At 34.2% G+C, this 24,864-nt stretch overlaps 1 protein-coding gene across 5 annotated transcripts in view; it reads right to left on the bottom strand.

Moving 5' to 3' along the window:
* The window catches only part of kank1a (KN motif and ankyrin repeat domains 1a), a 98,267-nt gene that overhangs the window by 23,174 nt on the left and 50,229 nt on the right, over positions 1-24,864 (bottom strand). For 2 of the 5 annotated variants that reach the window (XR_012406092.1, XM_005165446.6), the window contains exon 1: positions 716-836. The exons of 1 other annotated variant lie outside the window; for it this stretch is intronic. Coding sequence is in view for 2 of the 4 variants with exons in the window: in XM_073951063.1 (XP_073807164.1) it covers positions 17,180-17,216 (37 nt within the window). In the remaining 2 variants the exon portion in view is untranslated. 5 annotated transcript variants of the gene reach the window in all.

Here is a 24,864-nt window from a genome sequence, read left to right as displayed (position 1 = left end):
ATACCTATTAATCATAAACATTTGAACCAACTTTGATTCAATCCAACACCACTTTATACTACAATACACAGGTTGTTCAGTGAAATCATAAACTGAAAAAGTCAACCTTTCCATATATCGATTTCCAGCACCAAATATAAATATGTGCTCTACACAATTTCATGGCAAAACAAACTCCATGTGTTTGATGAGCATTTGTAAGGGGAGGGTAAGTGGGGGTGGGGTTAAGAGAAAACAAGGAGAGCAAATATTTCTTCCTACCCAAAGATCTATTTGGTCCAATGCAACTGGCAATATTTAAACATTTCCCTCACTCACTCCCTACCTATTAAACAAGAAACGCCTTGACAGAGAGACTGAAACATTAACGGGTTCTTTTCAGCAAGAAGCCAAGGAATATCCATCAACAGAGCTTATATCACAGTCCAAATTCCACACCGGACAGAGAATTCCTGCCGTCAGTTAGACAGATTAACTCCCTGGAAGCCAAGACACTTCCAGATGATTTAGAGAGCAGACACAGTGCATTAAGAACAAACAACAAACCATTAAACACATTTTCCTAATGTGTTTAAAGGAAACATAAAAACACATGACAGTTTACTTGTATGTAACAGTGAGACACTGCCCCTCGAGCCCCTTATATAGATTTAACTGAAAGATGTTTTAAGAAAGTTATTGTAACCTAATCTCTCATTGTTTAAGCGTCACTTACCCCAAGTCAAACAGCAGTCCTGTGCCTGTACCCTTACAAGCCGTAATAGAGTTTTATAACAAGAACAAGCTGCAGGCTGCCTCCCCTCACTCACAGAGCACTTTCTCAACCTTCACTCTATAAGGGGAAAAAATTCCACTATTGGTGTAAACTTAGCCCAGCTCAGCGTCGCCTGTGATAGGCTGACTGCCTCTACCAATCATACAGCACTTACACTGTTTCTTCTGTCTTGCCTCTCTCAAAGTGCTCTTTAAACACTTTGTAACCCCTTCAAACAGTGGTCCATTTTTAAGCTCTCTTTCCAGGCATGTCTATGTCATATTAAGCAGCCTAAACTCACCAGACACAAAATACAAGGCTAAATTAAGACTTGCTATTAATCTCCACTGTATCTCGTAAACTTCACTGTAAAAGATAAATAAAGAAAATAAAAAAAAAAGTCAATAAAGAAAAATAAACTGTATTTTACTTTATTTACAGTACCTGGCAGAATTTCCCATGTACACAAACAAATGCACAACAAATACACACAAAACATACAAATTTATAAAATTAACTTTTATATTGAAATATACTGTTAACAAAAATAAAGGGTGGTCCACTATGATATCATACTTTAAACTTTAGTGGATGTGTAATCTAACACATTACATGTTATGTGAACATAAACAACATCTCTGAATATAATACGCTCAATGGTCAATGCAAACGGAGACATTGGCTTTTACAGAGTTAGCTTAGCAAAGCCTACAGCGAACAAAGTTTGGGGACTACAATAAAATACATTTGGGTTAGTGAGATCATAAACGCTTCAAGTAACACGCATTCACCATGCCCATACACCCCGTGCAGCAAAGGGGCTTGGCCAGAGGCACTGTAATGTTATAGCAGAGAAAGCTAAAATGGCGTCCAAACGCTGCTATTTCCACAGAGCTTCTTCTGTATCTGTATTTGGGTTTCCAAAGGACACAACACAGAGAGAAGTGCTTACAATTTAATTTGAACTATGTTCCAGAGAATTATAAAAAAATATATAACTAGCAATTGACAAAGGACAGCTTCCAGAATCTTTCTCAGTTTAGTGCTGGATTTGGCTAAAACTCCTCAAAGAAGGTGCAGCTCCAACCATAATTGATGAAGCTGTGGATTGTGAGCCACAACCTGTAAGTGTTTTTATTTGTTAAAATTGATCTTTTACATGCATAGTGTCCAGCATTATCAATATGTTGTAGCGAGGACATAAACAAGGATGAAAAACAATGGGAAATGCTGTTTGGCACCTACTTCTACTTCTCAAATAATAAACTCACAAAAGATATGTGACTGTTTCATTTTAGTTACACATGCTTATTCTGAATATATGTGAAAGACAATTGTCAGATTTTATTTTAGAGAGCAGACATTAGGTTCAGCTGTGTCCTCTGTATCATCGTCTGTCTTATTTAGGTTCAAACTGATAGGCTAACAGCTATTTTGAATGACAGTATTGAAACAGCAGAGGCATAGTGCGTGAGTGATGCTTTTCCTGGTGATGTGGAGCCAATTCGCAAATCACAGTACATTATGCTATGCCGACCAATCAGAGCCTCTTGAGGGCGGGCCTTTCAGGAAGAACTAGCAAACATGACAGTCATTTTCATTTTAGCCGAGTAGCTGTATATAATCAAGGTAAGATATGTGAACAAATAAAGTGATTTTCTACAAATAAAGCATGAGCACACATTGCTTTGCATCTTATAAACACAGCCAAGCCTTAAAAATACACTCTGGGCTACCCCTTTTAATCCAGACCATTTGTTAATTGAGGCTCCTTTTAAACAGGTTAACATCTACTGGCATTTTCTGCAAGGTTATTATCCATTTTGCTACTGATTTGACTATTTTGAATAACAAATTCAACACAATTGGAAAAGGTTACAAGACAAAAATATAGATTTCTTAATACTTAAACTTATTTTAAGACGCAAAAATAATTTTAAACTTATTTTACAAAGCAACAATAATTCTAACCCTCTTTTACTGTATTTTCACTGCAACAATCACTTGCTTGTTACTTGGAGCAGCTAGCTTTGCTGACTATAGCATGAGCACAACAGCAATGTCATGGAGCGCGAGACAGGCTTGTCTGGTACGAGGAACAGACACTTGGGCAGCTGACTTGAGTGCTGACCTCACCGGGAGGGGGTTGTAAACCTGCGACACTAAAGAGGCAAGCAAGAAACGAGGGAAACGGATGAAAGCAGTGTGAGAATCGGCTCCAAGAATAATCCACCCACACTCTCTTTTAGCAGGCTAGAATTACACTGCCCATCATCAGACACAAAAACAGCCCTGAGGATGTTCAGATCAAAATAGTTTATGCTACGGGCAACGTACTGAAGCAAACTTACACTGTGTTGAAGAGTAGTTTATAAACAGTATAAAGTTTTGGCATCAACATATTTTTTAAAAGATAAAATTGAGACAGTACACTGCAAAAAAAAAAGAGCTTTTCTACGTAGTCTTGTTTCTACTCCAAATATCTAAAAACCCTTAAACCAGGAAGCATTTTCTAGACAAGTACCTCCCCATAATCTCCCCATTGGCAGACTATTTTGATTGTCTTACAGGAAAAACTCACTTAACTTTGTTTTGTATTTACTTGTCTAGAAAATTCTTCCTGATTTAGGATGTTTAATATAAAGTATCTGGACAAGAAACAAGACAAAACCCAGATGTTTTGGTTGTTGTTAACATATGCTTTCTCTGTGTATTTATGTTTAAACATTTTATTCCAAATGTCTCATCCATAATGCTGGAATTGCTCCAAATAAATATTTCCAAAAGAATGAATGAGTTTTAAAAAAAAAATAAAAATAAAAAAAAAGAGGAAGGAAATATTTTCTAGACCAGTACCTCCCCATAATCTCCCCATTGTCAGATTATTTGGAATGTCTTAAAATGAAAAACACTTAATTTAATTTCACTAAATTTTGACTTGTTGTTTCTGAAAGCAAAACAATGTTTACTTGTCTAGAAAATCCTTCCTGATTTAGGATTTTTAATTTACAGTATTTTGACTAAAAACAAGACAACTTAACTAATAAAAGCCTTTTTACAGTGACAGGACAAATCACATCTGACCAATATAAAATACACATATATTTACACTTAATTCTTTTTAACTGCAACTTATAGTTCTTGCCATGAAGATAAATACAAGTGAGGGCACTTTTTGATGGCTAAAACAAAATGTGAGGATATGGTTGCAACCATTAAGAGAACAGAAAAAGGAAGAATCAAGTTTCTGACAGGTGGACAAACAAACATGACACAGAGTTATTTGGGAAGTCTGTTGTCATAAAGCTATTCATAGACAAAACGTGCAGAAACAGCCTCTTGTAAATAGTTGGATAGTGAGAAACAGGAAGCTCTGTTTAAAGGCAAATTACAGCATGTCAATATAATGGAAAATGTCAAACACATCCACATAACAGTGATATAAGTGATTTTAAATGTCTGTCAGGCCAAGCCATTTAAAATTTAAAATCTAAAATGGTTTGATTTGCTAGAGAGAAATGGTTTGGGGATTGCCAAAGAGCAATTTCATGAATATGTCAACTTTTCTATGAAAAAAGTTTTCACTAAAATAGCAAAACCCTTTCTAAGTGTTTGTGTAGACTTGTCTTTTACAGTACTGTAAAAATACTCAATGTTTCGGTCAGTGTTTTCAAACAACTATATTTGATTTGCCAAAGTCACATAAGTGCCAATTTCACATCTGTCACATCCATAACAAAGATTTTACTCATAAATGCATAAAATCGATCATTTTTGTTCCATAATGAGCCAACTTTTAGCATTATTTATTTTGGGCTGTGTAGTTTAATTCACAAAATGTCTTTAACCCTTTGACAGTCTCACCAAGAAAAAAGAAATTGTATTGCATTTCTTCTAATGTTGCTAGTTAACGCACTCAATATGTGATTGTTTTAAGATCACTGGTTCTTAAAAAGGGTTTATGAAAAAATTGTTTTCATTTTGTAATCTAAATTTGTCATTTAAAAGAAAAATATCTAGGGCAGGAGTATTTATTCTTTTTTTTAATTTAGTTTATTCTTTATTTCTATGCTGCTGGAAACAATGCAGGTGCGTGAAGATGTTCTGTTGTTATTATGTTCGCATGTTAAAATAAATCAGTATTTTAAAATGCAATATTTATTGTGTCAGACACTAAATGGAATGTCAATTATTTTTGGTAATTGAAATCATTTCTTAATTAAATAATAATTTAAACTTAATCTGACCAGTTAACGGTTAATATTCAGTTGATGAGCGGCGGTTGTCATCGGCAAAATTAATCGAAATGAGCATCCCTAATATAATCCTTTCTTATACTTCCTACGTGTGGGACTCTTGCTTTGAAAATGAGGCCAGCATACTAGAGTTCAGTCGTACAAAAATGTACGATTTTAAAAAGGACCCCTAACCCCAACCGTCATTGGGTGATGAGCAAATCGTACTAAGTTGTACAAATTAGATTGTACGAATGAATACAAATTAGCCACTAAATACTAAAAGTTACGAATTGCCGTGAGATTGCGTTGCTCTGTCAGAATGCAAAATTCAGGAAAGACAGATTATACATTTATTCAGTGCACTTTAACATAATGTATACAGTATTGTGAAATTGTCCTAGTATGTCTACACGTCTGCTGAATATTTATGCATCATGTCATGTCACTCAGCTCTTACTAGGGTCTACAAAACATGGCATTCAGCTTTTTAATATTCCAGTCATTGCAAATTAAACAATGACCTGTCTATACTGCATTTATGTCATAAAATAGGAACAAACACAGCCTACTGTACACAAATAATTTTATTTTTATTTTTATATTTTGTGGGGGTGGGGTTGTGCAGTTTAATTCACAGAATTTCTTTAACCCTTTAACAGTCCCACCAAGAAAAATTTTGGATTGCATTTCTTAACTCCTAATGTCACTAGTTAACACACTCAATGCACATTTTATTTCAAATGTCACATCCATAATGTTGAAATTGCTCCAAAAGAATTTTTCTGAAAGAATAATAAAAAATAAAAAAATAAAAATTTGTATGTTTTTACTTGGATTAGCCAACAGAAAAGAGGTGAGTGTGAGTTCTCTCAGCTAAATTCTCACACGACATCTACGTTTGTACAAATACACTGGTGTCATGTAAACAACTAAAAAAAAATAGAAGTCCACACACATCGCTGCTCCTCAACTGTGCTTTGCTTATACTACAGAGGTGAGCAGAGAGGAATTGGTGTGAATGAGCCACACAATCTTTGAGTTGAAAAGGTCATGACTTATCTACCGTTCCTAACAAAAAGCGTCTGACTAGATCTCAGAAGACATGTCAGCAAGTACCTGCTAAATATTTGAGGGATCAGCATTACATCACTACCAGACAACATAATGTTTTGCAAAATTAGAAACATTTTAACTCGACTTATCTGCAATCTGCAGTTCCAATTAGGTTTTGGCCTTTTCTAGGTTCTGCCTATTAGACTTGTGGTCTATTCCAATACAAAACCTCTGAGAGTATTCATTACATTTACAAACCCACCAGGACAATGTTTTGAGTTCTCATGTAACACAATGAAATCTCAGTAGATCTCACACGGAGTGCATGATCACCCTGGGCATGAGATCTGCTGAATGTTAGCAATGGTAATAATAAATATGTATTTGATTTTCTGGCCTTCGATGCGCAAATCCATGATATGGGAAGAAAATCTTAATGAATTATTTTAAGTCAAAAGTAATAATAAAACCTATAAAGAGATTTGAGTGATCTTTAATGAATGCGCTTAAGTCCCATACACTGTAACAAAAATGATATGCATAGGGATAGTTAAATGTTTAGTACATAAAAATGGCAGATTTTGAGCCTCAAAAACATTGTTTCCTCGTTCTCATGTAAATCACGTAAGTGTTAGTGAAATCCTAGTGAATAATCATAACAAAACACACTGATATTACATGTGGGATTATTAATCTGCATGTCACATGTACATCATTTGATTGGCCAAAACATTTACTAATGAGATTACAATGACAATTTTCTTCTTATTTTTAAAGGTGCTGTGTGTAAGTTTTGACTCTTCTCAAGCTTAAAAATGCCATACTATGTTTACAGTTATTTAGGAAACTTGTCAAGGTTTTTATCTGAAAAACAATGCTAAAGCCAGATATTCTGCCTTAAAAATGTCCATTATGTGCCAGAAAAATCTTTGTTTTGGTCATTTAACCTGGCCAATCCCAGTTTAGCCAATTACATTTCAGCACCTTGGGTTGCCTTGTTCTAAAGTTCAATTTCAAACACTTTTAAATTATGTTATTTTTAAGATCTGAGGTAAACTATCTGCTGCTGCTTTCTGTAGTATGGTAATAACTGTCATGTAAAATGACATTTAATCACTGAATAAAGCACATGAGTTGTACCTGAGGTGTTCAATGTCAGTTTATGCTGTTGTTCAGCTGCAGGAAATATAAGCCGTTTCTAATACATCAATTCGAGGTGTTGGTTAGAACAAAAACTAATTTTAATATGGAGAATATTAATTATATCACATTGCTTTTATTTAGAACACGACTTAAAGGTGCAGTAGGTGATCTGCCAAAATGCTAAGCGGTTAGCATAATATCTTTGAAACACAGTCACTCTACTGACGTCTGAAGCCAGCAGACAACCCACTAAATCATGCCTTTAGCCAGTTAGTAAACTTTACAGTACTTTATAATGCTACAATTCCAAACGAAAAACTGTTTTATATCTAGCACATTTTAGGTTATGTAGTTAGCAAGCAAAACTTGCTAAAAGTCATAATGTGCAATATTTCATGCATGCAATGATCACTGGACTCTTACACCCTTTGTCCTAAAGCAACTACTGTATGCTCAGTGGTTGGCCTGTGGAGTGCAGGAATTACACTTATTACTAAGCCATACTTATAAGATATTCCATGCTATTTTCTTTGAGCAGCATGATAAACATTATAGAGAGCGCGTCACATGTTGTCATTGTTCATAAATACATTCAGATCATTTACTTTCATCATTACTATTGAAATGTGAAGAGATTTTCAACCAGCACAACAAAAAAATGTCTATGAAGACAATCACCTACTGCACGTTTAAATCAGCCTTGAGGCTCGATCGTCAGACTTGCTTTTGGACCTCAATCTGGCAACCTGCGCTTGCATTTGTTTTGATCCGGGAATGCAATACCTAGTTCAACCACTCAGTTCAAACTTACATTTTGCACCTTTAAGTTTATATAATCTTGTATTATACTTTCTACACGTGTGGAACTCTTATTGTGAAAATGAGGCCAGCTTACTAAAGCTCTCAGGTAATGTAACCATGTTTGGAGCATCTCATCTTACCAATGCTCACTGTCAGAATGCAAAATTCAGAAAAGACAGATTATACATTTATTCAGCACGCTCTGAAATGGTAAAAAGTCTGTTTAACTGTATCTTTTGTTAATTTACATGTATATTGAAAAATTGGCCAAGTATGTCTACACGTCTGCTGAATATGTATGCATTGTGTCATATCACTCAGCTTTTACTACAGATTTTTACAATTCCAGTCATTGCAAGTCAGACAATGACATGTCTATACTGTTTTGATGCCATAAAATAGGAACACACACAGTACATATACACAAAAAGCCTGCAGTACAAGAGCCCAAAATGGAAACCCTTTTTTAAAAAGTATTTTAGTTTAACAGACGCATTAAACCTGCAAACACAAACTTTCTTTATCAAAGCAGCCCATTGTTTGGGGTCAAATCTTAGAATTTCACTATCTGTTTAATATAATGGCCATTCAGTCTACCTTTAAATGCCTAGAGTCCTTAACATAATATGGTTTTGTGCCTTACTGACAAGAGTTTTGACAAGTAGTACTGTTGCAGACTAGCACTACTGGTCTCAGCATATCATAGTCTTCTTTAAAACGCACACACATGCTCACACACAGACAGGAGACAAAACAGAGGCCCTTTTTCTCACTCTGGCCTGGTATTTCCTGACCCGGCCCATGGAAACCACGTCAGCCTTCCAGTTTAATTATCCAAGAAATCCACGTCATCCTCAATACCACACTAACAAACACACATAGCCATTAAACAAGTACAACAACGCTGGAACAGATACAGAAGCTTCTCTAAAAATATCCATGAAAGAACAAAGCGAAACCCAGAGAAACTATGAAAGAACTGTTATTAAGCATTCATGTTAACAAAACCCGTGGTTCATAAAGATATTCCAGCTAACATTAACAGTAACTGACACTAGAATATGGGAAATAATGAATGTATATTTGGGTTGTTGTAAACAATCAACTTCAAATTATCACAATTAGTGGGACTGAATCATAGTCTTGTTTCATTCATAATTACATAATAGACTACTCTGGTTTTCAAGCACACTGTGATTCTGAAAAGAACAACAAAACCAATTGTTAACATGAATCATGGCCACAATGCAAACAGAAATTCACTAGAAGCCACAAAATTTACATTTAGATTTCATGGTTTTGGCGTACAAACGCAAACTAAACTTGTGTACCTGAAGCTGAACTTTCTTGCAAAGCATTAATCAAGGCAATAATTTGAATAAAATTGTTTATTTATATTTAATTATTAATTTTACATTTGAAGTGTTGTAACAATGTATCAACATATGATAATGTTAAATTTAATGCTGATTATTATATCTATTAGTATGAAATCAAGCATAAAAGGCAGTGCTAAATATTTTATACAGTGAAGATATTCATTTTACGTAGGATTATGTTGGATAAATAACCACAATATTGCATGAATTGTTAGTTTACATTTCCTGTGGTTCAGACAGAAACCAGCTACTATAATACTGTGACGTCTATCTCAGTATGGCCGAAATAACATGGTAACATTTACTGTCCTAATAAAGACCACATCAATTAAATAAATGATGTTAAGTTAAAGACTTATAACTGTGAGTTTTTTAACACTTTAAGACTTTAAATAAACAGCAAGAAAACAGATGATCCTTTAGGAAAGCTTTCAATGTTCAGTAAACAATAAAAATAAAATGAAAAAAAGTATTAATTAAACTATGCAACACTTTTTTTAAAGTAAGATTTCATCTCTTGTTATGTCATAAAATACATTGACAATTTTTTAAAGAGGATCAGATGAGTTTAGCCTCATTTAAAAATAATAATAAAGCTCATCTCCATTGAGATGTGTCCATAAGTCCTTATTGTGCACATTTTGGTTCACCTTCATTTAACTGTATATTACTCTCTATTTGGCATGGGCTGGTATAAGTTTTTAACAGTATGATAACATTAGATAAAAATACAACGGTCTCATGGTATTGTAATTACTGCTTTAAAATATATTGTTTTAACATGTCTAGGTAAAAAAAAAAACAATAACTTGGTTGCATCCAAAATTTCATACTTCTATACTATACTATGCTATGCTAAAAACAGTATGCAAGCAAAGTAGTATGTCCGAATTCATAGAATTTGATAAAAAGGTATGCGAGAAATACCTGAATGACTCACTACTTCCAGTGAGATTCTGAAGTGCGCATCCAATGGAGAGAGAGAATGAGTTTTAATTTTATTGCTATCTAAGCTTCTATGGCTGTCATGGCAAAAAAAAAAATAATAATAATAATAATAATAATTATAAAATAAAAACAGATCAAGTTTACCACATTTTATAAATACAGATTTTCACTAATTATAAAAATTATTCTAACAATTAAAAGTCATCAACAGCAATAAATAATATACAAGGTAAAATACATAAATATTAATAATAATGATAAGATAAAAATCTAAAACAGTTTTTTAAGGTTTCCTTTTGATAAAAATTTTACAGTTTTAGATGGATTCACATTTAAAATGCTTCATTTAAAGTCTCTCCAGATAAAAATTGTTGTCTGATAACATTAAAAACTGGGCATTCCACAAAAATATGTTTAACAGTTTGGTTTCTGTTGCAATATTATAAGTAATATTATAAGTAAATGTTGATGCGTTAGTCTTGTCCAATGCGGCATCTTGTATAAACAATCTCATCATGTCTTGACTTGAAAAATAAATTAGATTTTCTTCCTATTTCTGGCTGAATTTCAAAAAGTTTATTATCTGGGCACTGATCCCATTCTGTTTGCCATTTGTTGAGAATATGCCCTTTTATTAGTGGCTTTAGATCTGAAGGTGGAACTTTACACTACTTCAGCTTTCCTGCTAGGGCGGTTTTGTCAGCTTTGTCGGCTTGTTCATTTCCAAGTAGTCCGGTATGTCCTGGGATCCAGCAGAAGACTATATAATAAAACTGCATCCGATGGACACTAAGCTATCCCACTGATACACTACGAAAGAATTCATGAATGGACAGCAATGCAACTAATGTCAGTATGTCATGTGACGATGACAAAATGGCATCCGTAGATTGTCCGAGGTCCATTCATACAACTCACATTCATATAATAGAATTCAACAAATTTTCGATTGGTCGAGTAGTAAATTCAAATTTAAATGCAGTACCTACTGAGTAATTGGTGATTTTGGACGCACCCAATATATTTTATTTTGAGAAACATTTAAAATAATTTGTTACAGTAAACAAGTCTGGCTAAATCATTTAAATGAATCATTGACTTCAGCTTCCTTCATTAGTTTCAAATACAGATTTCTTTTAAATTTAAAATTTAAAACATCTTTGGATGTCTTTTCTACTGTTATAATAAAAACCAAAAAAAAAAAACTTACCTATTCACTCTCGGAAATAAAGGAACAAGAGCTATCACTGGAATGGTACCTTTTCAAAAGACACAAATTTGTACTTAAAAGGGTCCATTATGTTACCTTAAAAGCTTATATTTGTACCTAAACATTTTAACAGGTACACTTTTGCACTTTTTAGGGACTAATATGTACCATAGGTACAAATGTGTAGCTTTTAAAAAGGTACTACCCCAGTGACAGCTCTCGTACCTTTATTTCTGATAGTATACCATAGAAATGGTATAACCGAAAATTAAAAAAAAAAGTTTTAAAACCTTGACTTTTCCAAACCGCGGTATACATTGAAATGGTTTTTATCCCATGCCCACTCTCTATTTACTACTGCCATGAGTTTAAACATACTTAATATCACTAATCTTGGGTATATTTGAAGGTCTGACTGGCTTACAAATCAAACCTTGCAGAGAAAAGTTCAAATCTGTAAAATTAAATACATAGAAACATGTTCACAGAATAATATTATGTGAATAACTAAATTGACAAATAAAGGTCAGATAAGATCACATGATTTCAAAGTGATGACTAAATGTCTCTATTCATCAGTCCGCTGTGAATGTTTGACCACCGTCTCTAGCCATAGCAGACAGTCAATACACAAAGAAACTAAAAAGATGTTTAAAGGTTAATAGGGTACCAGACTGCTTTTATACAGGCGGCTATTGTAACTCAACAGTAATCAAGTAGTCGTAATACTAGCATTTAACAATTTAGCACGTCCATTAGCCCTTCAATCTTGACAAGCTAATCAGGTAAAACTCTAGACTTCTATAATGGCACAGCTTGGCAGCCTTGTTCAACACCAAGTGCTCTGGCCTTAGTTCACTGTGGAGCCGCCATATGGAAAGAGTCCAAGACAACACAAAATCTCCTTCAGGCCCTTACTGACCTGAATTTCATTGTGCAAACATCAAAGGTGAGGGTTCAGTGACACAGACATCCAAAACACCCACAGAAGATACAATATCATGACAAGAGGAGCTATCTGTTGACCGTGTTAGTTTCATTAGGCTGGCTTCCCTAATCTACTACAAAAACATGCTAGCTTGACATTAATTGGATCACCAAATTGACCTTTTGACAACACCAGCATGACCAAAGCAAACCCCATTCATGTCTATTGAAAAACTCGATATAAAGTGACTGACATGGTAGTTCTTATAACTCGTGTTGTTGCTCCTTGGCATTATTGCCTGGAGGAACGTGCAGTGGAATGTGTTGATGTTGTGGTTGAGTGTTGAGATCTCAACCAGGCTGACGTGCAATATTTCACAGCACACTGCAAATATCACGCTTCTGTCCTGTTTGAGACTTGCAGAGCTTGGAAGAATCATGGGCTTGTGTCCTCAAGTTTTTATGGAACTGGTTTCACATGAAAAACTGACAAATAAAGCATGAATAACACCACTGACTCTATGTTTCAAACATCAAAATGTGTACGTTTACGCTAGGATTGTCAATAGGGCTGCACGATTTTGGAAAAAAAAATGGGTATTGCCATATTTTATTTTTATACAATATATTGCGATATTGAATATATCATTTCACCATTAATAGGTATATTTGGAAAGAATTCATAATTTTTTATACATTGGGATGATTTTGTAGGGACGTGCATCTACATAAAATATAATAAACCAATCACAAACATTGAGAAATACAATAGAGAGATAATGTTTTGGAAGTCTAGCAATATTCAGATACTTTATCGTATATATATATATATATATATATATATATATATATATATATATATATATATATATATATATATATATATATATATGCACACAATTAATTTTTCTTAAAGTTAAAAATGTATTTTTTATGCCTGGATATTTTAAACTGACTTAATTGATAATAACAAACAAAAATTATAAATGTTTTGGTAACGTAATGGGTAAATGTTGCAATGATCATAAGTGTTTTTAAACGTGGCTCCGGGCCAATTATAATACTGCTTCGACATTGCAGATCCTGCGATGATATATTGTGCAGTCCTAGTTGTCAACATTAATCCGAATTAATGCAATTAATCTGACAATTTTAATGCATTAATAATATTACTTTAGACGCAAATTATTCATTTAAATAAAGTTTGACCCCAACAAATTGTTATCATCGCAACTATTGACCTAATTCTGCGATGCAGAAGTGCACTTGTTTTTGCCAATTTTTTAGTTTGTCTGCAAATGTGAACTTCTATTTTAGTAGACTATGGAAGAAATGACAAGAAATAACCAGTAACAAACTACAAATACTCAAATTACTGTAATTGTGTAGTTTTTCTCAGAAAATTATGTAAAAATATATTGCAATATATCAAGTAGTTTTATAAAAATTGTGTTTTTACTTTCCCTTGAGTACATTTTTATTACCGTATTGGTAGGTTTACTCCACTACTTTCCTTCAACCTGCAGTCACTACTTTATTTCCTTCTTGTCTATGGGAATTAGAAAACTCTGTTCTGTGATTACTGCCCAATCAAATCGCACATAGAAGGTAAATCGCATCATAATAAACTACCTAAATACAGTGTATTATCATTGCAGCAAACTGTTTGGAAGCATTAAAAGTGTCCAAAAAGTAAATCTTCACACACATTGACCCAGAGACTGTTTAGATGCATGTCACTGATGAGGAGACGACAGATGATTACTGTATGATGACTGAAATGGCCTTGAACACCCAGCAGGCACAAGAAGTCAGATTGACGTTGTACCCCAACGTCATGAGGATGTTACATTTTGTTTGGAAATGAAAATCAGGTTGACATCAGAACTCACCATCAGGCCAACGTCAATGTCCAACCTAAAATCAACCAAACATCAACATCTAATGATGTTACAGCTTGACGTGTGAATGTTACCACTATGACATCTATCAGACATTGGATTTTGGTTACCATAACTGACAAATAAATGTCAGTATTTAACGTCAATAAGAGGTTGGTTTATGATGTTGGCTTGACATTGGATTTAAGTCATTTTCTAACACAACCTAAAATTTACCAAATATCAACATCAATTGACATTATTATTGGACATCAGAATAACATTGTCCTCAGACGCTGGCTAGATATTAAACTTTGGTCACCTGACAACACAACCTAACCTAATATCAAAGGTCTTATGATGTTAAGTGCCTGCTGGGCAATAACTAAATGCACTACAGAATTTTACGTTTACACACATCCTCCAATTCATCAGCATTTTATAGAGTAATACTCACTACTCTAGAGTGCTTTTGAAATGTCTACTTTTTACTCTTACTTTGAGTAATATTTACAAAAGATACTTTTACTCTTACTCCGTTTTTAGGCAAGAAATCGTACTTTTTTACTTAAGTAGGATTTTTTCAGTTCTCTTTCCACCACTGGAAATAACAAATGGCAGAAAATGGTCAAACTACTTGCTCTATAAACAAGTGTGTTCATGACTACACATTAAAAGTTCTAGTGATATTAAAAAATATCAGTTTGCAACATCAAGCAGGACAACAAAATGTTTTAACATCTAAAAAATGGAAGCGAATGAGACCTAAAGTCTCAAGCCAAAAATATTCCAATGGCTGTGCCAGCTCGTATGTGAAGAATAAGGTTGATGTCACAAGCTGAATGGCAACTTTCATTAAAATAAGCTTCTAGATAGAGGTTTGGATTAAAATAATGTTGTGTGCACTTACTGCAGTGATGAACTCTTCTTAAACCAAAGCACAACAAGCTTTAAGTACCATTCTCTAGCCAAACATATTTATGCAGATGTTAACAAAGATGTTAGTGCTGAGACAGCATTAACCACCCATGCTTGTCAAAGGACTCGATGTGTAGCAGCGCAAGCTTGTCATCAAATAAACAACTGCAAAGCTAAGTTGTGTTCACCATAAAGGTGAATTATTGTTACAAAATATACATGAACTGTGTAACACTGAGAAAGCTAATAAATAAATAAATAAATAAATAAAAATAACTTTCTTTGCACATACTGGAGACCACTGGAGATCAGCAAGTAATCGATCGAGTTAACCCATGACGACTGACATCTGGATCGGACTTAATCACTTTAATAATATTAAATGAAAAAATAAAGCTAGAGAATATGTTTCCCTAGACTGTCTAGCATTTCTTTCTTTGAAAATCACACATCAACAGCTATATGCTATAGCTTCCATTTGTGATTAAACTAGATTAATCAAAGATTATTATTGTGATTAACACTATATTTTTTTATCACTTGACTGCTCGTTTACGCATTTCTTTCTTTCTTTCACATCACATGTTAAAATCAAATGTGATCACATGAAAAATCATACATTTAACATGGGTTTCACAGGTGTTACACACATGTGGCATGTTATTTTAACAAAGGACAGAGCACTGTTTGTGCATGCTCGCTGCGCAAGATATGGGAACCCCGCAATAGTATCTGGATGCAGTTGATGATGCAAGCAGAGATTGCACATCTCAGAGATGCAATGTCAGGCACAATGCACTCAATGGAGATGGTGACGTCCCTGTGACGGGTAGAGTTAGGGGTACGCGCATTAAAAATGCATGCAGCTCAGATTGCAACTGTACCAGGTCTGCATTCAGACCCCTCTCGAACTGCCTGTATAGCTTTCTTCTTTGAGCAAAAATTACATTCACCACACCTAACAAGTAAGTTGGCAGTGGAAACACAAGCCTCAGAAAGACAGGTATTGTACCGAACCATACTGCTCCGAGGAAATCAGGCATTAGGAAAGGTTGACAAAAAAGTGGTATGGTCTGTATAATACAATTTAGTTATTTGGTACATTTGACAGTAGAAATATTTGCATTTCATAATGTAAGCATTCATTTTTTGAGGATTGCAGGCAGCCTGACAAATAAACACTTGCTCAGCTAACACCATGTCCTAACTACACACGATGCAACAAGATTCCAGTGACAAGCTATTTGACTGTCCACATCAAACGCGACACCACACAACAGAAACGATTAAATACTAGAGATTCAATCAAATAACAACCAACTAACTGCACTCCCAACTAAATTGTAAGGGTTATAATCTGATTAATACATATTTAACATTATTAAAAGTACACAGGCTAAGTGATTGATGTTGTTTGCATAGAGTCACAGTTCTTATTTTTCTCCAAATTGTTTGCTAGTTATTTTATTTTCAATATCTGAGGTAAGTATTGCTATAAATTCCACATATAATGTTATTTAAATTCACATTGGAAGCATTTAACTTTGAATAAAGCACAAAATTTGTTCCTGAGCTGATCAGTGTTATGGTGGTTTATGCTGTTGTTTTGCCGCATTTGCAGTTTCTAAAATTGAAATTTCAGATGTTCAGGACAAAAACTAATTTAAACGTTTAAAAGATAGCTTATTGTGTGTAACTGCGCCGCATTGCATGTAGTAAGGACACAGTGTAAAAGTATGGGACAATTCGAAAGGCAGGAGAAGAAACCCGTTTTACAACAATTATCATTTTGCAATTCCATTTGTTTTCTATTATTTGGTTGCAGAAACTACACACTTGAGTTTCACCTGAACTTTAAAGCATAAACACTGATGATTCATTAATGAAGATAACAGACAACCAAGCCAATTAAAAGGGAGGGCCGTTACCTGAGGCGTTGCCGTTAATGTGCATGGTTTGGGCCATGACTGCAGACACTCGCTCCAAATTCCACAAAGAGCCTGAATGTGCTCATGCAAATCTCATGCATCAAATCAGCTTGCCATGCAACCTGCAAACTGGACAAAACAAGCAAAACACAAATATTAGGTACAATAGCACATGCATGATTGACAAAAAAAAAACACTTATACACACAAATACAAAGTGAATGTGAAGTACGTGAAACAAATCATGTTCTCCTATCTGATCTGAGGTGAGGCCTAAGCTTACTGACGCACCTCTGTGTTGCAATTTTGCACTTGTGTGCCTGACCTTGTGGGTAGTTTAGCCAAATCATGATCTTTCATTCAGGTCATTTAATATTTAACAACAAATAGAACCTTGACCTTCACATGGTCAGCATACAGAAACAACCTTTTGACAAATTCAAGAGGAAACGTTAAAGTTCACCCTTTTTTGTCATCCCGGGGTATATGCAGGTACCAGAGACTGAAAGCCCCTTTTTAAGACTCTTGTCATTCATTTTAAAACCTCATTGCCGACATTTTACCTTACAGTATATTTATTAAATACTGACTGCAATAAATCAACAGCTACTGATTGTAAATAAGACATTATTTATTAACTGAATAAAAATGCTAATTCAGCAGGTGGTGCCTACATCTACAGAAATAAAAAAAATGTTCTCTGGTTACTGCAGTAAACAAAGCAGTGTGATGTCAAATCTGGCAGGGTTTTATTAATTTCATAAACTACACAGCATCTCAATACTCAAAGATTAAATTCAGGCAATCTTCAGCATGCTGATAGAAAATGTATTAGTTTGTAAAAATAGCTTTTAAGACTTTTTTTAAGACTATATTTTATACTTAATGATTTTTTATTTTCTCTAAATGGACTTATCAACTTTTTATACTTTTTAAAACCCCACAGACACCCGGCATTCTCACAATCCATATGACTTAAATGCAGATAGTTTCTCACACAAACTGTATAGCTTCAAACTACAGTATATAGTATAATAAACAGTGTTACTGACTTGTTTAATGATGTTTCTTGTTATTATACACCCTAATTTAAAAAAGTTGGCACAATATGGAAAACACAGATAAAAAAGAAAAAAAAAGAAAAAACAATAATGCTTAAAAGTACATAGAAGTTTTGGAGCACAAAATGCTGCCTTCTTTTCTAGGGACGCCCATGCATATTTCAACAAGACAATGAAAAACCACATTCTGCACACATTACAAATTCCTGGCTGAGAAGGAAGAGGATACAAGTACTTGACTGGCCTGCCTGCAGTCCCGACCTGTCTTCAATAGAGAATGCGGCACACATTTTGAAGCACAAAATGCGGCAGCGAAGATCCCATACTGTTGCCCACCTTAAGACTTGTTTGCAGGAAAAATGGGACACTTGAAACACTATCACCAGGTGTTTTTAGCACCTAAATGTCTTTTAAATGTTGTGAAAAGGAATGACAACATTACAAAGTGGTAAATGCTTTTTTGAAATGTGTTGAATTTTAACCGAAATTGGAATACGTGTTTGTTTAAAAATAAATAAATCAATTACTAAATCATGAGGAACACATTAAATGTTTTGCTATTGTATTGTCTGCAATGAAATACAAGTCAAAGTAAATTTAGAAATCACTACTTTCTTTTTTTTTATTTGCGTTTTCCAAACTGTCCCAACCTTTTCTGATTTGGGGTAGTGCATCTTCCACAATCATAAATCTGAAAATTCTATAATTTCAGAGTGAGCTATTTTAACGTTTAACAACATTATTATACAGAAGCCTGGAGAAAGCTATCCTTATTCGTGAGCACAGTCCTTCACCTTATAAGAGCTCTGACATGAAGCTACACTTCATTCTAAATTAGTGCTGGAACTGGATCTAAAGAGGGACCAACTTTAAAAGCAATAAGGCCAAAAAAAGATCAGTAATGTGAAGCAACGAGCCCACTCTCTCTAAACATGTCAATGTACGCTTTGATTCCAAAACAAAGGCTTATTTTTGTGCAAAGAAGCTACGCGCACATTAGAACCTAGATAAAATCCAAAACTACACACAATATTGCCGGATTTATTATTTATATACCGTATGAAGCAGATTAGGCAGAGCAGTGACGGAGCAGCAGACATGCATGTGTGCAGCAGATACGGTGGTGGGTCTCATAAAGCTCTGGTGGAAGAAGAACGACAGGAAGAACCACCAGTGGGAGGTCTGCTATGTTCTCTGAAGAACACAGACTTGGGAAACTAGTAAAAACAATGATTGGACCAGTCTTGAGTATTACGAAACACAGGACGTGTTGTGGAATTTCCTCCGACCCGCATTAAAAACACAAACACACACATTACAACAAAAACATGCCTCAGCTTTTGCATGACTAAAGTTCAACACCAAAGTGAGGTTTTCACTTAGAAATGTTGTGCAATGCCTTTTTAACTGACTCCAGGGTAAAAAGTCACAGAGGTTTTGTCAATTCTTTTGTTTTTGTTGTTGTTTGAAAAGCAAAATCACAGAACTTTTCTTTTTTACAGAAGAGAGTTCAGCAATAAATCACTAAGCAATATGACATACTCAACATTGCGCAAACAGTTTGGTTTGAAAACCGATAACTATTTAGTCAGAAAAAAAGATGCACAAAATGCACCACGATAATTGGGCCAAAATATGCACATGTGGGTAAAAGTCAACTCTGAGCTTGTCAAAACATGCTAAAATGCTGCCATTAAAAAAATAATAAAAATGTATGGCTCACATAAGAACATATTTTAAACAGAATACTAGGCTCTTTAAAATTATCATACAGATCTTTTTGCATTACAAACCTTGCATCACTTAATCTCATTGCACATGTATATAATGTACATTGTATATGTGTACAGTGGCAATAAAAGCTATTCTATTCTATTCTATTCTATTCTATTCTATTCTATTCTATTCTATTCTATTCTATTCTATTCTATTCTAACCTACTTGTTGACAAAAAACCCCTACTTGGATCAGTTCAGTCTCCTAAATAAATCCAAAAATAAACTAATAAAAAAGCAAACAAACAGAAATAAAAAAGCATATATACACCACCGATCAAAAGTTTGGGGTCAGTTTTTTTCATGTTTTTTTTTTTTTTAAGAAAATTAATATGTTCATCAAGGCGGAATTAATTAAATGTTAAAAAATATATATTTTTAAATGTTTTTAAAACTTTTATTAAATGTTAAATATTTAATAAAATTTTAAATAATTGCTTTCTTATTGTATGTGGGTTTAAAATGAAATTATTACTCCAGTCATTGTTGCTTTTATTACCATTACTGTTAACAATAATATTAATAATGGATGGATAATAATAATTGATATAAGTATGGATGGACGATATATAGGCCTCGTTTTCGATCTAGTTATCGGCCGATAAATGCTATTTTTAAGGTTATCGGTTAAAATTAGGCCGATTTTTTTAAGCCGATAGATTACATAATTGTACAGAACTGCCTGCCTCGCACATGCCGTGGGTCGAACTTGTTCAGACTTGTCCAGTGCACTATAACAGATCTTTCCTCACTTTCTTTGTGTAGTATTGCTGTGCAATAATAACTCAGTATGTAACCGCATTCCTTAGAGTGTCATTATGTATTTTGTTTGAAATCGCCTCAGAAAAAAATATAACATGTGTGAACATAACAGCAGCGATACACACATGCTAAACAACTTATTGGATTGTTTGTAATTAAATATAATTATTTGTTATCATCAACGTTTCGTTTGCCAAGTGTTGTTGATGTAAGATTGTATTCAGTTTGATTGGCATATTTTTAATGATTATAACAAATGCACATGATGCTATCACTGCACGCATGCACAAATACACACACGCACACGCATGCACGCACAAAAACAGTTTAGTTTGAGTAGGCAATTCAGTTCAAAATTTTACTTTTATGTTGTTTACTGTATAAAAATATAATATTTTGATATATTTATCAGCTATAGTATATTAGCAGTCAGACCTTCAGATCTTAAGAGTTATCGGTTATCAAAATCAGCCAAAAAATCCATATCGATGCATCCTTATATGAAAGATTTCTGAAAGATCATGTGAATGAAGACTGGAGTAATGAAGCTGAAAAATTCATCTTCAAAATCACTGGAATAAATGATTAAATTAGGTTATTTACTTTTGATTATTTTATAGAGCAATAACATTTCACTAATTAACAATTTGTACTGCATTTTTGATTAAATAAATGCAGCCTTGGTAAGCAGGAGAAGCTTATTTCAAAACATTTAAAAATCCTACTCACCCTAAACTCTTGACCGGTAGTGTACATATACACATTCTTGATATTACTGCAAATGCTGGATGCATGCATTTTAGGAATTAATCTAAAAAAAAGTTACCCACCTTGCTCCGTCATTCTTAAGCATGTAGTCAAAGTGAATGGTATTACTACGGCCTTGCAGTCACCTACAGCATAAGCCCAAACATCTACACACTGCGGAGTGTATATATTACAGCTAAGTTTAGCCAAGTTTCTCAGATGTCAGAGGTCCTATAAGAGGAAAAGATGCATCCATCCATGTTGAAAAGATCTGAGACCAGACCATAAACACGAGAGCCTCGTGTGAAGGAGACGTTATCCTATCAAACATTAAGTCCTCTACTGGCACAATGGCATCAGGAAGGTTGCTTGTTAATAGCAAACTGGGATTGGCCGGTACAGACTGACGTGTAACTGCAGGTAGATCATTCTTATTAAAAGCGCAAAAGAAATGCAAAGGTGTGTTTCATCACTATTACTCATTTAATGTCACTCCCTGTTATCAACACCCTGTTGGCAAAGAATTTACTTGAATATTACAATGACTATCTTACAAATTTAATATAAGACATGCTCACATATCACTTCTGAACATGATGTATATGGCATTACATATAAATGTCATTGAAATTATAAGCTATTAATGCTTTCGACAAGGACAGACTTGTGTTCAACAAAAACATGTTCTAGATAGGATTCTGTCAGTGAGATCTAGACATTAACCAGATGAAAGCAGAAAATAAAAATCCTTCACTCAACAAAAGCTAACACGTCACTTATAAAATTATACATTAAAACATCTGTAATCAAATGCAGTGCTTTTCAGGCAGGTAGATATTGGCTATAAACACTGTAAAGTTTCAGAAGTAAAAAAACACATTTGAATAAAGAAGTAAATCCCCTAAATTATTGTTTCTTGAGTGTTATAGAACTCGTTCAGAATTTACATGCTCTTGAAGTGTTGCCATGTCTACTTTTTGTAAGCATGCTTATTTAAAGGCCTCTGGCTTGTTGTTGCCTCATAACTGATGGAGTTAATAAAGTAGGCGAATACAGGTTGAAATGTTTCAGAATGTGGTTTATTTTCAGGATAGTTTTAAGGCTTATTATAGGCTCATTTTTATTTGCCGTTTTTTTATAGCAATATCTGGCAACACAAAACAGTCAAGATATACCTCATTCCTTGTGGTTTCCTGTACTGTACATGCAAAAGGAAGAGAGACGACTCTGATGCACATTTAAAAACATCATTGACAACAACTTAAATATTTTTTTAAGTTTAAAGTGGTAATTGCTATATTGAATTTAGTTGTTGAATGCAGCGTCACTCCCTTAACGTCTACAACTACACCTACACCAACCCTAAAACAACTCTCACAGTGAAGTAAAAAGCAACAACAACATGTTATTGTGGTATTTTCTTGTGCTTTCAGGTGGAGAGGCATTAACTATACACAGATCCGTAGTTCACTGGGAAGTAATCAGTTTTGGGAGTAACGGATTACAAAAGTATGTGATTTCAGTAGTATATCTTTATTGCGCATTTCAATCTCAATAACACAAGTTATTTAGCCATACATTTAAAAAAAAAAAAATTGTACAAAAAATTATAAGGAGTATAAGGTATGCATGCAGGTAAAATAGCATGTGTGTTTACTATTGATGAAGTTTGAAGTATTACCATATTATAGAAATGTAATGTGTATTTATAAAGCGCATTTATCGTGTATGGCTAAACACCCAAATCGCATTCATAATCATGATGGAGGGTCTCTCCACACCACCACCAGTGTGCAGCATATACTTTGATGATGCGACGGCAGCCACAGGACAACGACGGCAGTATGCTCACCACAAACCAGCTATAGGTGTAGCGGAGAGACAGTATTAGAGCCAATATGGTGGATGGGGACAATTGGGAGGCTATGACGGTTAAGAGCCGATGGATGAAATTTGGCCGGGATACACGCCTACTCTTTACAAAAAGTGCCAAGGGATTTTTAATGACCACAGATAGTCAGGACCTCGGTTTAACGTCTCATACAAAAGACGGCGCTCACTGACAGTATAGTGTCCCCTTTACTATACTGGGGCATTAGGACTCGCACAGACTGCAGGGTGAGCCCCATCTTGCTGGCCTCTCTAACACCAATTCCAACTGCAACCTAGGTTTGCCATGTGGTCTCTCCCATCCAGGTAGTAACCAGGCTCAACCCTGCTTAGCTGTAGTGAGTAACCGGGCTGCAGGGTGATAAGGCTGTGGAAAGCTAAATCCCTCATGAAATTAGCAACGGCAAGGTAGAATACAGTCAATATACACAGTATTATAGTTTAAGCCATGTCTGTGCTCTTATAGCAATAATGTTTCACAAAAAAAAATAATAATAATCAGAGTGTAGAAAGTTATGCTAAGCATAAAAAACATCTCCAACCTGCTGTTTGTCAGAATTGAATTAATTTATGTAACAAATATGTTTGCGCTTTTTAGACATAAATCTTTCACACACATGGGGACAGTTAGTCTGTAGTCTGTAATTTTCTTTCAGGACTGGATATGCAATTACTGAGAACCAAATCTATTAATGATGCGCACAAATGAACTCATACCTAAACACTTCCTACTCTTTTAGCGATGCATATCCTGTAATGGGCATTGTATATACGGATACCATAACAACTAGACACCACCTTCCTTTTGGTGTCATAAAACCAAATGAAGATTGTATTTAGTGTTAAAAGTGGTTCAGCTAGTATTAATTTTAGGGAACATTTGTAATGTTCTATGGATTTTATATAACTTTAATATTTAAAACAAAAGCATATGATCACATATGGGATGATAACCGTTTTTTTAAGGTATACCGCATTTTTTAAAAGTCAAGGGTTTTAAAACCATCAAAATTTACTACTATACCGTTTCTAAGGTATGTGTAAGATTTTTTATTTACATTTTTAAATAGTTTTTTTAGGACAACAGTGTCTCCAGCAGAAAAAAAATATATCTAAAAACGCATTTTAAATTAAAGATCTGTGTTTTTGAAACAAACCAAGACAGCAAAAGTCAATGATTCATTTTCTTTTTTTTCTTTTTTTTTGCTTGACCTATTTACTGCAGTAAAATATTTTAAATGATTATCAAAATAAAATATATTGTGTTCAGGGGGGGGGGGGTCTATTTTCTAAAAAGAATATATTTTAGAGCAGTAATCATGATACCGTGCAACCATGATATTTTTATCCAAGGTTATCATATCGTCAATGTTTTACCGGCCCATGACTAGATCAGACCTCTGAATAATTACAATTAATGTGTAAATAAATGCTTGGAAATGTAGTCATA

Source organism: Danio rerio, chromosome 5 (assembly GCF_049306965.1).
Source record: "Danio rerio strain Tuebingen ecotype United States chromosome 5, GRCz12tu, whole genome shotgun sequence".
Lineage (NCBI taxonomy): Eukaryota > Metazoa > Chordata > Actinopteri > Cypriniformes > Danionidae > Danio > Danio rerio.
The sequence above is the reverse complement of the archived record's forward strand: the minus strand, read 5'-3'. Positions and strand labels throughout refer to the sequence as shown.